Raw genomic sequence first — 15,001 nt, forward strand, 5'->3', positions numbered from 1 at the left:
CAGGCTTGAGTGCAATGGCACCATCTCAGCTCACCACAGCCTCCACCTCCCAGGTTCAAGAGATTCTCCTGCCTCAGCCTCCCGAGTAGCTGGCATTACAGGCATGTGCCACCATGCCCAGCTAATTTTGTATGTTTAGTAGAGACAGGGTTTCTCCACATTGGTCAGTCTGGTCATGAAGCCTGCCTCTTCTACAGAATATAGCAAGGGAATGGCGCTCACCAAAGTTGTCATCAGAGGCAGGGCAGTAGAACAAAGAGGAAACTGAGTTCAGTGTGAAGACTACTGAAGCAATGACAGAGCAAAATCCAAAATGTGAATGAGCCAGCCAGCTGTCACCTGCACGCAGCCCTTAAAGCCCCAATCCTTGCCCCACCTGACTTTCACCCCTGTGCCAATGCAATGCCACTCCATCCAGCATTCATTCTGCCTCCGCTTGTAACATGAATCCCAATACTTCTAGTTCACATAATTATTCTTCTAAATCTTTCTTTAAAAGCTATAAAGTTCTATAGTCACATTTCAAGATACATCTATGTACGAATGCTTGATCCATTAATTATCTGGTGCCCTCTCTGCCCTGCAATTTCTATTCTAGCCCAGTGTTTCTCAAAGCAAGCCTCATCTGGTCAGAATCTCTGGGAGAGCTGGTTAAAAATGTAGAGTCCCAGCTTATTCCAAATCGTAGCATCAAAAGCTCTCAAGGTTGGACCAGGGGATCTATATTTTTAACACCTTCCCTTAGTAATTCTTATACACATGAAAGTCTGAGTAGTGTTATTAACTGATTCTTGGAAAACCCAGCTATAGCGATAGTGTTATAATAGATTTTACTTCAAAGCATCAGCAAAATCTTTCCTTCTCTTTGAAATGAGCTTTCTCCAAAGCAACCCCCTTTGTGATCACAACTGAAATGTCTCCCATTATCTGAAGAATAATTATCTCAGCTTGGCTTTTACGCATTCTAGAATCTACCTCAGTTATCTAAACTTTCTCCCACTGCAGAGTTTCAAAAGTATGGGCCCCATATCACTAACGAAGCTCAAAGACACCTGGAATGAACTTCTTTTCTGTATTGTAGAGCCCTGTTTATTTTAATGTGAATAAAGAAAAGTTATAACTATACTCTCCAAACCTGTGATTTCATGAATAGCAGTGCTTAAGAAAAGACTAAGTGGAAAAGAAAAGAATCCATTTTTTAACTATTAAGTAAATAAAAGCACAGGCAGTACTCAGATCAATGTCTTACATTTGGGAAACCTTGTCCTGCCCACTCCTTACCAACAGGTACACTCAGTTTCCACCCTGCTGATCCATTCTCCAACCCCTGACCACAGGACTGTCTGCCTTTATTCCTGCAGTGGTCGTGCCAGGAAGCACTGCTCTGAGGTATGCAGATACCTCTTTAAATGTAATCTACTGTTTCATGCCCAGCTCATTCATGCCTGCTTCCAAAAGCCCTCCTGAATTCTTCCAGTTCTTCCTACCCTTTTTTTTTTTTTTTTTTTTTTTTTTTTTTTTTTTTTTTTTTTTTCCAGAGACAGGATTTCGCTCTGTCACCCAGGCTGAAATATAGTGGCCTGATTGTCAGATCATAGTTTACTGCAGCCTTGAACTCCTGGGCTCAAGTTATCCTGCAACTTCGGCCTCCAGAGTAGACTACAGGCACACACCGCACCACAGGTGCAGAGTTGGCTAATTTTTAAGTTTTCTTTAGCTATGGAGTCTTACTCCGTTGCCCAGGCTGATCTTGAACTCCTGGGCTGAAACGATCCTCCCAGCAGCTCCGCCTCCCGAGTAGCTGGGACTGCAAGCGTCAGCCACGGTGCCTAGGCCACTCCCTTTTTGAACTCTTAACATACTCATGGTACCACTGGTATGGAACCTAATTGCTACTTAAGTGTCTGTATCAGGAGTGTCCAACCTTTTGGCTTCCCTGGGCCACTCTGGAAGAACTGTCTTGGGACACACATAAAATACACTACCACTAACGATAACTGATAAGCTAAAAAAAACTGCAAAAAAAAACCCTCAATGTTTTAAGAAAGTTTACGAATTTGTGTTTGGCAGTACTCAAAGACCATCCTGGGCCACTTGTGGCCCGAGGGCCATGGGTTGGACAAGCTTGATGTATATGTAAGTACTTTGTGTCATTTCCTTAGTGAAATGGAGACCCCTGAGAGTGACCCAGGACCTCATTTTCCTCTGGATTGCCCACAGTGCTAAGCTTCCCTGGTTGGACCTGAATGCAAAATAGAAGCTCCAGGAATACAAGTAAATTGAAAGTGCAGATGAATCCAGTGTTCTGCAGCAATGAGAAGCAGCTGCTTCATGCTATCCACATCCCCTTACTTCAGGCCAGTTAGCCGCACCTGAGAAGGGTGTGTCTCTTCATTCCTGCCAGGTAAGAAGTGCAGAGACCTGAGCCCAGAGGATTCTACCCAAAGGTACGATGAACCCGTGGGTTTACCCTGAATATTAAGACTGGGAAAGGCGAACTTAGCCCAGCTGCAAATTGCCTCCATTTCTAAAGGCCAGTCACCCCTGCCAATGCATCCCCACCTTCACCCTGGAGGAACCAGAGTGGCCACAGCATCCTCTAGCGAAAACAGATGAGCATTCTGAATTTGCCCCACCACTTGATTCATCCTTGAGAATTTGGGCTTCTCTATCTCAAGTTTTTTAGTTTGTCCAATACCTGCCATACCTAATTCACACTTGCCATAAGGCAAAAGAGATGAAGTTATCAAGCACAATAAAAGTGTCAAGGACACAGCACACAGATCTGCAGGGAGAACAGGCTGGGAGGCCAGATAGGCAGGCTGGGCTCCCCATCAGACAAGCCGTGGGCAAGGAGGTGAGGGCCCTACTTCCAGCCCACCTTTGCTTGTCACGTGACCCTAGCTCTCTATCTAGCTTCTCTGGAACTCAATGTCCTCGTCTGTAAAACTTGCCTGTGCACTAGATGATCTGGTCTAGAGACAAATCCAACATGAATCTGAGAACCTTAGAGGATCATAACCAAACAAGTTCCCACTGCATGCTTCACTAGGAGTGATGAAGGTGGGGACCCGTGTCCTAGAGCTCCCAGAGTTTTGGGTGTGCCCAGCAAAGCATCACCAGAGATACGAAGACACTCTCCCTCCAACCAACATCTGTTCTCTCGATAAATGCGGACCTGCTGTTCCTTGTCCCTGCTCTCTGCCCCCCTGTCCAAGCCCCTCATCTGCATACACTGCAAAAAGCCCACATCTCCTAGCTACCAGGGTCAAGTTTTTTCGGTCCCTTTCCTGTCCAAAAACAACAACTCCAAAATCACAGGTTTTCAGTGTCAAGGTCTGCCTCTGAAATAAGTTACCCCTTCCGCTCCCCCTCTCATATGCACTGCTTCCCTGAGGAAAGGGCCCAAAGGCCATGCATGGAAAGGAAATGGGGAATGAGTGGGAGCTCTGCTGTGGAGGCTTAGGGAAGCAGAGATGAGGGACATCTGTGAAGTAGAATGGAATGCCATGGAGTTCCTTGGGATTCCATAAAGGTTTGCCTGCTTTCCAAAGTGCAAACCACAAATCTAGAGTTCTACGCATGTGGCTTGTTGGAGCTTCACTGTGAGACCGTAACCATGGTTTCAGGCAGACTACATCACAGCCATGAGCATAAAAACAAAAGGCTCTCTCCTATTTCTCCCTAAAACTCCGTGTCCTTGAAAAAAATATGTAAGTTGATATGCCAAAGTGATTCATGTGCAACTTCTGACCTCTAGGAGATCCATGAAGTTATCTGGTTTTCAATAAAAAGCAATTGCTCTATACCACTTTTGAGGCTTAGAGAGATCTCTCACTTTTTGTGTAGACCAAAGAACCCTGAAAACATATACATCCAGAGGAACACTTGTACTTACTCTTGGTGGGAACATGTCACAAACCTGAAAACACAGAAATCCATGTCCTAAATTAACACCTTCCTTTCAAGAAGAGAAAAAAAACAAAACAAAACAAAAACAAAAACAAAAACAAACAAACAAAAAAAAAAACAACGAAGATTTGCTTCTCTCTGTCCAAGTGCCAAGGTTGGATGCATTTGGTTTATAGTACATTGAGACAAGGCCTATTTCCAAATCCTTAATAGTTTAACAATGAAATCAATTAACAATTTACTTAATCTCAGACTCAGAAATCGTCTTTTATTGCGCAGTATCTTGACAATCAAAACAGAGAAACAATATAACTTTAAATAAGATTCAAAGCACTGACTTCCAATTACCCACAAGCAGAACCCCTCTTCAAATGCAACATTCATCCTGCATGGATGGGGCAATGAATTGGACAAAACAAGCTCGGCTGATGTTTCTGGGACCGTAGAGGGGACATCCTGGAGGAGGACACTTTTTTTCTACTTGTATGTCAGATGATGAGCTAACCGCCATGCAGAAGCATACAAACACACCAGCTTCCTCCGGGAGGGAAAAATAAAGCAACTCCTCACTCGGCTAAGCAGGACAAAGCCAGGACGTGCAAGAAGGCTTCAGTCAAAGGCTCCACGTGCCTTTCCAAGGACGGAGGGACCCACCCACACACAATCACACACAGCCAGCCCACCACGCGCCTGCGGAAGAAAGCCGGGTCCTCGGCCAACCTTCAGCACCAGCGGCCCAGGCTCTCCCAGTTTGGAAACCTCCCGCAGCACCACCATCTGGAGGGCACAGAGGGGGCAGAGGGCCACATCCTCTTTCCAAGTCTCATCTTCCTCGTCAATGCCTGTTTCTCCCCAACTACGAAGTGAAGTGTACCTCCCCAAGGAAACTGAGACCTACAGGCATACACACCCCCCAGTCGTCACGGAGTCCCGGAGCCCTACGATCAAGGCCAGCGAATCTTTCCGCGGGACCCCACAACCGGGTTACCGGACCGACGGAGAGGCCCCGGACTCACCCAGTCCTCGAAGTGGCGGCTCCCGTTCTGCAGCAGCTCCTCAAACTGGATGGTGCAGTTGGCCACGAAGTCGTCGTAGCCGATGGGGGCATCGTGAAAGACAGCCAACTCGATCTTGCGCCCGTTGCACACATCAGTGACGAACTCGTCGTGCCAGGCCGGGCTGTTGGTCTTCTGCTTGGTGGCCGTTTGGCCGATGCGCGAGTCGTCCACATTGAGAGCAATGTAGGGGTCGAGAAGGAAAGTCTGTGGCCGGGGTCCCACCGCATGGCGCAGCGACCAGGCTGTGGGCTTCAAGCTCACGGCCTCGCAGATTTTGATCTTAAGAAGGCCATTGAACACTACCATGGTCGGGGCGGGGAGTGGGGGCCGGGGTCACTCCGTCTGCCCCGAGGGCAGGAATGAAGAACCGACGGCCCGGCGCTCCGAGCCACGGGGACTCTTGGGTCCCCTTTCGCCCCACCCCACACACTCCCTACACCTTGTGGCGCTGCGCCCTGCCGCGGGCGATTCTCAGCCAGTGCATGTATTTCCTCGCCGGGTTCCTAACGGAAAACAGGGAGGGGGGAGAGCTGGGGGACGTCCGTGCTTGGAGCAAGTCTCTCCCCCCGACCACCAGCTGCACCTCCAGAAGAGAAGACGAGCTGTCGGCTCTGCTGCAAGCCGCGGGGGCTGCCTGGCTGCCTCGCTGGCTCTCCGGCTCCGGGCTGCGGGAAATCGGGCGCCGCGCCCGGCGCTTACCTACCTTTCCGAAACATAATCCCGGGAAATTTCGACTCCGGGAGGGGGATGGGGCGGTGGGACGGGGCGGAGACGAGAACCGGGGGCGCAGATTTCAACCCGGATCCTCTTCGCACACCCAGCGCCTGCTTCTGACCGCACGGGGCGGGGGGTGGACCGAGGGATGTTCAGTCTATCCGGAGGGATGCATGTCGAGAGGAAATGGTCCTCCTCGGAGCCAAATTTTTAAAAATCCACAAGCCCCACGGCCAGCCGGGGCCGCCGCCTCCTGGGCGAAGCAGCGCCACGCCAGAGCCGGCGATCGGGAGGCGCCAGGAGCCCGGAATCTCACATCCGCGCGGGCTCGGGAGTCCGGGCGGCAGCCGATCCGGCTCGGGGCGCAGGCCGGCACCGGGCGGTGCGCAGCGCGGCGGCGGGGCCGGGACTGCGACTCGGCGCGGCCCCACCTCCTGGGCGCCGGCGCCCGCCCGCCGCGCTCCCCGCGTCCCCGCTCTCAGCTGCCGCTCACTCGCCGCCCGCCAGTCCGCGCTCCCCCGCGGTCTCCTCTCCCTCCGTCGGTGTGCGAGCGAGTCTCCCTCCCTCTAATGCAGGAAATGCGCAAAAGACGTCAGTGTGTGTGAGTGTGTGCGAGTGCGTGTGTGTGTGTGTGCACGCGCGCGCGCGCACGGCAGTGTTTGGGGAAATAGAAAGTTTTGCCGGTTGGGGGAGCAATACGGAAAAAGTGAGCCGAGGAGAGAACGGCGGAGAGCGGGCGAGGCTGCCCGGGTCGCGGCGGCGGGCGGGGGAGCCGGGCGGGGACCCCGCGCAGGACCTGGGGGAGCGGCGGCGCTGGGCTGGGTGCGCGTGGCGCGGGCGGTGGATGGGTCTCCTTTGGTCCCCACCGGGAGGCCCCGGGCTGCGCATCTCTCGGGAACCCTGCGGCCAACGCAGTCTTTTAGAGCCCGGGATGGGGGAGTGGAGGGGACCAGGTTGCCCCAAAGGCCCTCGGACCCTACTCCTGCCCACCCCAACTCGGGCGGCGGCGGACAGAAGCAGCCTGCGGAGTTCTGGCCCTTCTGTCACTCAGTCCCGGGACGCTGTGATCCGCTGCGGTGGGGGTGGGGGGTTGGGAGGGACGAGTCTGGCTCGGGTGAGGTTTTAAACTCGATTCTTTTCTCTTGCCTTTCTTTGGCGGGGCATTCTCCCCTTTGGGATCTGTCCTGGACTTAGCAGGCTGTGAGAACTTGTTGACAAGTGAAAGCTCGGTAGAGCGCCGGTTTGGTTTGCGGTCTGTTTATTTTTTTGCAAAGTGACTGTTCCTATTTACGCTGGACCTTATCGGTGCCCCTTTGGGGGACTTCGGCTCCGATCAGCGCGCTGGCAGCTGCCGTCCGGGCTGCGGGGAAATGGGGCGCGCCCTCCGGGGGGCGAGCGGCTCCATCCATGCTAATTTCCTCTGTAACCTTTAAACTCTCGCTGGAAGCCGCCGCCGCGGCTGGTCACGTGAGGCGAGCCCTGGGCTGCTTGGGAAGAATTTCTTCGGCGGGAGCCGGGACGGGGCCGGCGGTCGGCGAGGGACTGCCCCGCGCCGGGGACTGGAAACCTGGGAGGGAAGGGCCGGGAGCATGGGGCCCAGGGGCGCGGCCCAGCTGGGGCCCCCGCGAAGACCGCGCGGGGAAGAGGTCGGCTCTGCAGCCGGGGAGCTGGGGCTTATGCAAGTGAGGAAAGAAAACCTCCGCCCTCGCCCGTGTGCCAAGTCAAGTCTGGGAATTTGTAGGTATTGTGGTAAGCTGAGTGTTCATCTGGCGGGTCTGGTTTGTGTAAACCAAAATTTAAAACGCGCCTCCCAATCACTTTTTCCTCAGTGGATAAAGGTTATCATTGCCTGCAGCTTAAAAGCTTAAAAAGGCCTAAAGGCGAGGAAGGAGGCAGCCCCTAGAAAAACAGGATATGCAGTGCAGCAAACAGGTCCCCAAAATGATCAGAAAAGCCCCTCGGCCATCTCCTAAGGACAGGCAGTTGCTCTGGAGCTTCCTAATACAGTAATTTCTCGCAGCCTGCCCTGTTGAATGGGGCAGCTGGATAGAGATGGTGTTAAGATTCGGTCCTCCGTACGATCTAGGTAGCTCCCATGTAAAGAGCCAGGGCTTCAACTGTTGTCTTACCCTGCCACTCCCCCAGCTGGAGGTATGATGTCTTAAAATATGTCTGTTTGACAAAGCACAAGAAGGGGCTTCTCATTACTGTTTAATTTTTGTTTCTTTGATTATTACTTTTTTCCCTTTTGCTTCTTCCTTCCATCCTGCAATTCTCATGAAGCCCCTTTCCCCCCTCCCAGCGCATGTGATGCAAGGCAGTGGCAAATAGGGCTTGATCTTCTGAAAATGCTTTTGGGAAGCAGAGCTGGCACCAAAGTGAGATGAATGGGATACTTTTCAGAGGCCAAATGTAAAGGGTACAATAAACATAATCAAGATAAAGATTTTAATACAATTTTAAAAAAATAAAAAGTGTGAGATTCCAGAATGGACACAATATCTTAAAACTATTTAATATTAATTAAAATACTTTAAATATTGCACTAAGATATTTATATTACTGAGTTTATTGGCACCCCTTAAATTTTATACCTGAGCCGAGTGCTTCACTCATCTCACTCTAGTCCTGATCCTTTTGGGAAGTCTAGAAAGTCAAGGATTTCATGGTGTTAGGGATCTTTGACTAATTGGTGCTTCATACCTTCTCACTGCTTGCTTTGAGTGGGTCCTGTCTCACATGCAAACAGAAACACATGGGCTTGGAAAACATTGACCTAAGTCACTCCTCTTTAGTATGTTAAATAGGAAATAAGTTTAGCATTAATGACACGCTGAACTTGAACTTTTTGCATATCATATTCTCACTCTCCCTTTCCCAGACAAGACCCTGAAAAAATATATAGTGTATATGTGGTTTTGTTATTTATTTATTTGAGACAAGGTCTCATACTGTTGCCCAGGCTGGGAGTTCAGTGGCACAATCACAGCTCACTTTAATCTTGACCTCCAAGGCTCAAGCCATCCTCCGACCTCTCAGCCTCCGAAGTTGCTGGGACTATCGGTAGGTACCACCACACCAAGCTAATTTTTTTGTTGTTGTTCCTTTCGTAGAGACAGGGTTTTGCCATGTTGCCTAGACTGGTCTCAAATTCCTGGGCTCAAGTGATCTGCCTGCCTCAGCGTCCCAAAGTGTTGGTATTACAGGCATGAGCCACCATGCTGAGCCCCCAAATATATTAAATAGAATCTGTTACTATCTCAGTGACTATCTTAAATAACCTACAAACTTCCAGCATCATTTCCTGGCATCCTGGGTGAAGTTATAGGAAGGCAGCTTCTGCCTCTCAGCTGACTGTTACTCCGTGTAAATTACCAGACTGCAATTCTCAGAGGCGAACAATGCCTGTGTCCTTTCCATTACAGCAACTCTTTCAGAGCAGTGGTAATAAAAGACTTCGTCAAACAAAATACGGGTTTTGTATTGGGTTAATGTTTACATAAAAAGGGAGAATGCTGGTACCTATTACCTCCTTATTTCTAAATAATATTATCTCTTGCCTTCCTACTCTCAAACATGGCCAAATGAAAATATGTATTCCCCAGGGGCATCATGGAGATGCCAGATGTGAGCTGCTCTGAGGGAAAACCTTTAAATTTTTCTGGAGAGGCAGGTCTAAAATAACCCCATGCTCCAGGTTTCATCTGAAAAGAAAAGCCCAAAGAGGGGGCTTAGAAGGTAAAATTCCAATCAGAAATTATTACTGGCTTCATCCTTTCCTCGGCTGCCATCTCCAATCCCAAAGGGTAAGACCATGGTGAGCATATACACTGAGTAAAATGTCCTTTGGCTTTCAACTATGGCCAAGTCATTCATAAACTTTGTGAGAAGGAAGAAAATGATATAAGAATTCAACGATGACCAAAATGGACCCTTTCTCCTTTCAAAATTAAGGCTTATGAGGAAAGAATAGAACAGCAAGTGTGCCCAGGGCAGTATGATCAGCATTGCAGTAGATCGAAGGTTTAGAGTGGCACCGAAGAAGGATCACCTCTTTGCCTGGGGAGCTTGGAAAGGCATCAACCTGCAGAATCCTTTGAGCCGAGTCTAGGCTTTCCAACAGGAGTTCTTCTAGCAGCAAAGAGGAAAACAGCTAAGAGTTTAGCATGTACGGGTGGGAAAGCCCTGGCTATTCAGGGAAGCAGACAGGTGTGCCCTGCTTGTGGCAGGTAGTAACAGAAGATAAAGTAAGTAGGAACCTGATAATGCGGCCTCGTAGGGCCTGCAGATGGGTCTGAACCTTTTCCTGGAGAAACACAGAACATTACAGCGGCCAAGCAGCATAACTAGAGTTAATATTTCATAAAAGCAGTTTTGCGATGGACAAATATTTTTCTCTTCTGTAATTTTCTCCCTGAAGGCTCACCTCAAAACAGGGTATGAGAGAGAGAGAAGATCCAAGTCTAAAGGTGATTTATACGCTGTATAATCAACATTGAAACTGTCTGTGGATATTGTTTAGATCAGCTGGAGGAAGCAGGGAAGGGGGAGCCAGAACCGCAGACTAGCATGTTAATATTCATGCCCCTGTTGCTGTGCCGGTTGTTGCCATTTATAGAATGTTAATGGGTTTCTGCAAAGGTCTGCCTGGTCAGGGTGTATCGGACATTCCACACATGCTCTGCTGAACAGAATCCAACCACCTGGGCCATGGGATGGAACGCACAGCAGTACAATGACACAGAAACCTTCCAGAGCTCTGCTGGCCCTGCCCCAGCCTAGCCCCTACCCAACCCTGAGCCCCACTTCAAACTCTGCCCTGTGGCAGGCTTCTGTCCGGCCTGCCATGTCTTCTGATTTTGGCCCCATCTCTGCTCTGAACTCTGTTGCAGTGACTTAATAGTGAACTCGGTTACAAGTTTCACTTAATACCTGCAAAGAGGTGGAGGGATCAGAGGCAGCCCCATCGAGCTTGATGGATGCAGGAGGAGATGGCCTGGTGCCCCTCTTCCTCAGGGCCTGTGACTATGAGCCCCACTCACTAGGATGCCATATGGAGAATGGCATCATGTTTTTGGGTTGTATCTTGGGACTTTTTTTTATTCTTTTTGGAAACAGAGTCTCACTCTGTCACCCAGGCTGGAGCACAGTGACACAATCACAGTTCACTACAGCCTTGACCTCCCAGACTCAAGCAATTCTCTCACTTCAGCCTCTTGAGTGGCTGGGACTACAGGTATGTGCCACCATGCCCAGCTAAATTTTTGTTACTATTTTTGTAGAGATGGGGTCTCACTATGTTGCCTGAGCTGATCTTGAACTCCTGGGCTCCAGTGATCCTCCTGTGTCTGCCTCCCAAAGTGCTGGGATTATAAGTGTGAGCCACCATGCCTGGCTTCTGTCTTGGACTTTTAAGGACATATATCAATCCAAGGGTCTTTCTAAGTACCTGCTATATACAGGATACCAGGGCAGGTGCTCCAGCAAGGATTAATAGATACACAGATAATCCCTACTCTAGCTGGGGAGATGGGCAGATCAATTCAGTCAGTCCTTTATTTAACAGTCAGTAGTAAGCATCATGTCATTTGGAGCACTGGAGAAACAAAAAATGACAACATACAGTGGCCCTTTATTAGTCAGAATTGGCTAGGTCATGCTGCTGTAACAAGCACTCCCCTTGAAAGAACAAATCTTTCTTCTCAAGCATGCTCTAAGTCCGTGGCAGGTTGTCTGGGAGCTCTGCTTCACATCAGCGTCATTCTCACTCCTGGATCCAGGCTGGCTAAAAAGCCACCATCTGGAACATAGCTGGTCATGGGCAGAGAGCAAAGGGATGTCTGGAGGCAATTAAATTAAAGGATGTCTTACCCAGGCAATGAAATAGTCCACCTGGAGGCTCATGCCTGTAATCCCAGCATTTTGGGAAGCCCTGGAGGGATGATCACTTGAGCCCAGGAGTTTGAGACCAGCCTGGGTAGAGAAACCTCATCTCTATAAAATTATATATATATATATTTTAAATAGCTGAGCCTGGTGGCGGGTGCCTGTAGTCCCTGCTACCTGGGAGGCTGAGATGGGAGAATTGCTTGAGAAGGCTGCAGTGAGCCAAGACTGTGCCACTGCACTTCAGCCTAGGCAATAGAGCCAGACCCTGTCCCCCCCCCCAAAAAAAAAATCCTCCTGGAAGTGCTGAATGTGACTTCTGCTCACTAATTGTTAGCTAGAACTAATGTCATGATCTCGCCTTCCCCAGCCACAGGATATGGGAAGTTCTACCATCTGCACCAGCAAGGAGCATGGGATGTTTGGTGAATAGCACTAAAGACTGCCATAGACACTATTCTCAAATGACAGGTGCAGAAAGGTAATTCGAGGTAACAGACAATAAATGACAATCTGCCCACTCAGAAAGCACTGTAGGAACTTAAGGTGGCGATCATCACAATAAGAGTCAGACTGCTTGACCATCCTCTCTCCCCTTTGCTCTGGGTCACTGTGTACAGAAGACTCCAGATGACATGGAGAATCCTGCCTAGTATCAGAACCAGCAGCCATCCAAGCTCCTTTCCCCTCGCCCTCATATGCTTTACACCTCATGGGATGTGCAGGTCCTTCAGGCCACTTCAGAACCAAGGCAGCACAAAGCAGGCATTTGGGCCCAACAGAACTGAGAAGACTTATTTGTTATACTCTGGGGGATTTGAGACATCACCTGGTTTATATTCTTTTTTTATTTTTTGGAGACGGAGTCTTGCTTTGTTACCCAGGCTGGAGTCTAGTGGCAAAAAATCTCGTCTCACTGCAACCTCAACCAACCACCCAAATTCAAGCAATTCTCTTGCCTTAGCCTCCTGAGTAGCTGAAACTACAGGCACACACCACCACACCCAGGTAATTTATATATATATATATATATATATATTTAGTACAGACAGGGTTTCACCATATTGGCCAGGCTGGTCTCAAACTCCTGACCTCAAGTGGTCCACTTGCCTTGGCCTCGTGAAGTACTGGGATTACAGGCATGAGACACTGCCCAGCCTATATTCTTTATTGTTATTAAGTGAGGAAACTGAGACCTAGAGAAATTAACTGACTTGCCAAAAAAAAAAGGGCAGGGGAAACCCCAAAACACTAATTAGAGGTCTAGACCCAAATCTGATACCTTAAACATTGACGGTTCTTTCTACATTGCCATGCTGGAACCAGTGCAGCACGATTTAATGATACCAATGTCAATTACAACTTAATCCCTTGGAAATTTTATAAAAATTCCATTTTTATAAACTCAAGGTCTAGATTTGTTTTAATTTATTGGCTCCAAATTAAACGAGCTTCAGCACAGTGAATTATAATAATTCTTTCAATAATCTATACTATAATAATTCTCAAGGGAACTATGATATTGATAGAATTCTCGCTTAAGTTGTTCGGTAATAAGAGTCTTTAAAACAAAAAGACTGAAAGACTTTATTGTTCTTCAACCTCTATGTTTTTGCCTCTCTTCTCCCGACACCAATAGAAGTGTGGGGGTATTTTTGAGGCGTGGTTTGACAGACCTGTAACCAAGTGTAACCGCTGCCTCCAGGCTGCCCCTGTGGCTGTTTTACCAATTAGCCGAATGACTGATCTGATTGTACAGAATAGGTTACATATCTCGAGCACATTCTGGGTATTTGGTACTCCATTTCTAATTCTAATTTACCTTTCAGATCAACAAGCTGGGGCTAACGCGAAGGGAATATTGCCTTTTGCCACTGAGAAGCCTTTAGGTGTAACAGAATGTATAACCAGAAGTGCTTCAATCTACGCGTTCTGTTGCGACACACGTGCTGGGGAGCGGCGAGTCTGCCCCGCTTTACCGCGCAACTCCGCCAGGCACGGCCTCATCCCCTAGCTGAAGCTGTAACTCCTCCCTGAACTCGCCTGCTGCTTCATCCCCACGTCTCCGTGGAGTTCCCGCCTCTCCCTACTACAGTGCAGCACAGCTATTTGGTACCTGTCTTCGAACCTGCCACTTCCCTAAAAGTCTTTAAATTTGGAGACCCAGAACGACTCATCTTGGTCCTCCTGGTAACTGGTCCTCCTCGTGGCAGGGTAAATGCAACTTCATGCTCTACACACGAATTCTGAAATAAGAGTGTCAGGTCTTCTTGCGGGTCTCTCCCTTCCTTGCCCAAATGAGTGCCTTGAGGATGGGTGGTTCTCTCCTCCACCACCCGCACCCCAGCCTGCAGCAACGCTCGCTCTGCTGCTGGGCCGCGCCGCCAGGCCCCGGGTCCCCCGCGCCCCGCTCCGCGAGCCGACAGCGCCCTCTGGTGGACCCGGGCGCGCTCGCCCCAGTGGTTCCCGAGGCTCTCGCCGCCGCCTCCGTCTCCGCTCCCTGCGGTGCCGGGTTCAGCCCCGGACCAAGCCTGGGGGAAGCGACCCTCCCACGTCCTGCCCTGTCTTGTTTCTCTGTCGTCGCCTACCCGGTCCCTCAGGTCGCCCCAACCCCAGCCGGCTCCGATGGAGAGGCAAAGGGAGCCTTGGGTCTAAAAAGGGGTCGGGCGCGTGCGCCTGCCATCCTGGTTTAGCGGGGGACGAAGGTCGAGGGGTGGGGGGCAGGCGGAAGGCCCTCTCCTCTGCGCCCCAAGAGACTTCAAGGCTGAGGTTGGAAGGGGCGGCGTTAGGCCCGGAGCCAGGAGGACAGAAAGCAATTCGTGGGGGGAGGGAGTGCGAGGGGAGCCACAGTCCCAGACGAATTCCTAAGGCCCCGGTGCAGAAAAGGGAGAGGGGGAGGGGTAGGGGAAGAAGGGAACAGGCGTGGAGGGGGCTGCGCTTGAGGCCATTCGGCGAAGGGCAGAGGCAGCACGGTGGAAAGGCGGCTCCATGTCCACTCTAATTCAAGCTGTGTGACTTAGGTTACCTGCGCTCTGGAAGCTTCCCTGGCTCTTAGGTGGAGATAGTAGGAGGCTATGCCTGCTCTGTGGATGAATGGACTAATACCCGATCACAGTCTATGGAAGTGTCCCGCACGCGGTACGTGGTCACTAGGACAGCAGGGAGCTAGGAGGATAAGCCAAGAGGAAGACCACACGGCGTGGGACCATGCTGTTATCCCCATGCCCCTCACAGGCAGGGGACAGATGCAGTCACTGGCTGTATGCCAAAACTGTGCCCTCAACTCTTTTTTTAAAAGCAACTGGGCTTCTCAAAGTGAAGAATTCTGTTCTTATCGCTGCATTAGGGCAACAGTTCATCTCTTTGACAGTTAAATCCAAGCTGGGTTCAGGAAAAGCAGAGATAAAGGATTTGGGGTCTAGGTTTTGAGG

At 50.0% G+C, this 15,001-nt stretch overlaps 1 protein-coding gene across 2 annotated transcripts in view; it reads right to left on the reverse strand.

Moving 5' to 3' along the window:
* Window positions 1-5,489, reverse strand: part of LOC108315475 (protein kinase C epsilon type-like) — a 198,658-nt gene extending 193,169 nt beyond the window's left edge. For both annotated transcript variants that reach the window (XM_017544822.1, XM_017544824.2), the window contains exon 1: window positions 4,929-5,489. In XM_017544822.1, the coding sequence (XP_017400311.1) occupies window positions 4,929-5,276 (348 nt within the window). In that variant the 5' untranslated portion in view covers window positions 5,277-5,489. The remainder of the gene's footprint in view (window positions 1-4,928) is intronic.
* Between the last annotated feature and the right edge of the window lie 9,512 nt (window positions 5,490-15,001).

The sequence above is a fragment of the Cebus imitator genome, unplaced genomic scaffold (assembly GCF_001604975.1).
Source record: "Cebus imitator isolate Cc_AM_T3 unplaced genomic scaffold, Cebus_imitator-1.0 Scaffold172, whole genome shotgun sequence".
In the NCBI taxonomy this organism is placed as follows: domain Eukaryota; kingdom Metazoa; phylum Chordata; class Mammalia; order Primates; family Cebidae; genus Cebus; species Cebus imitator.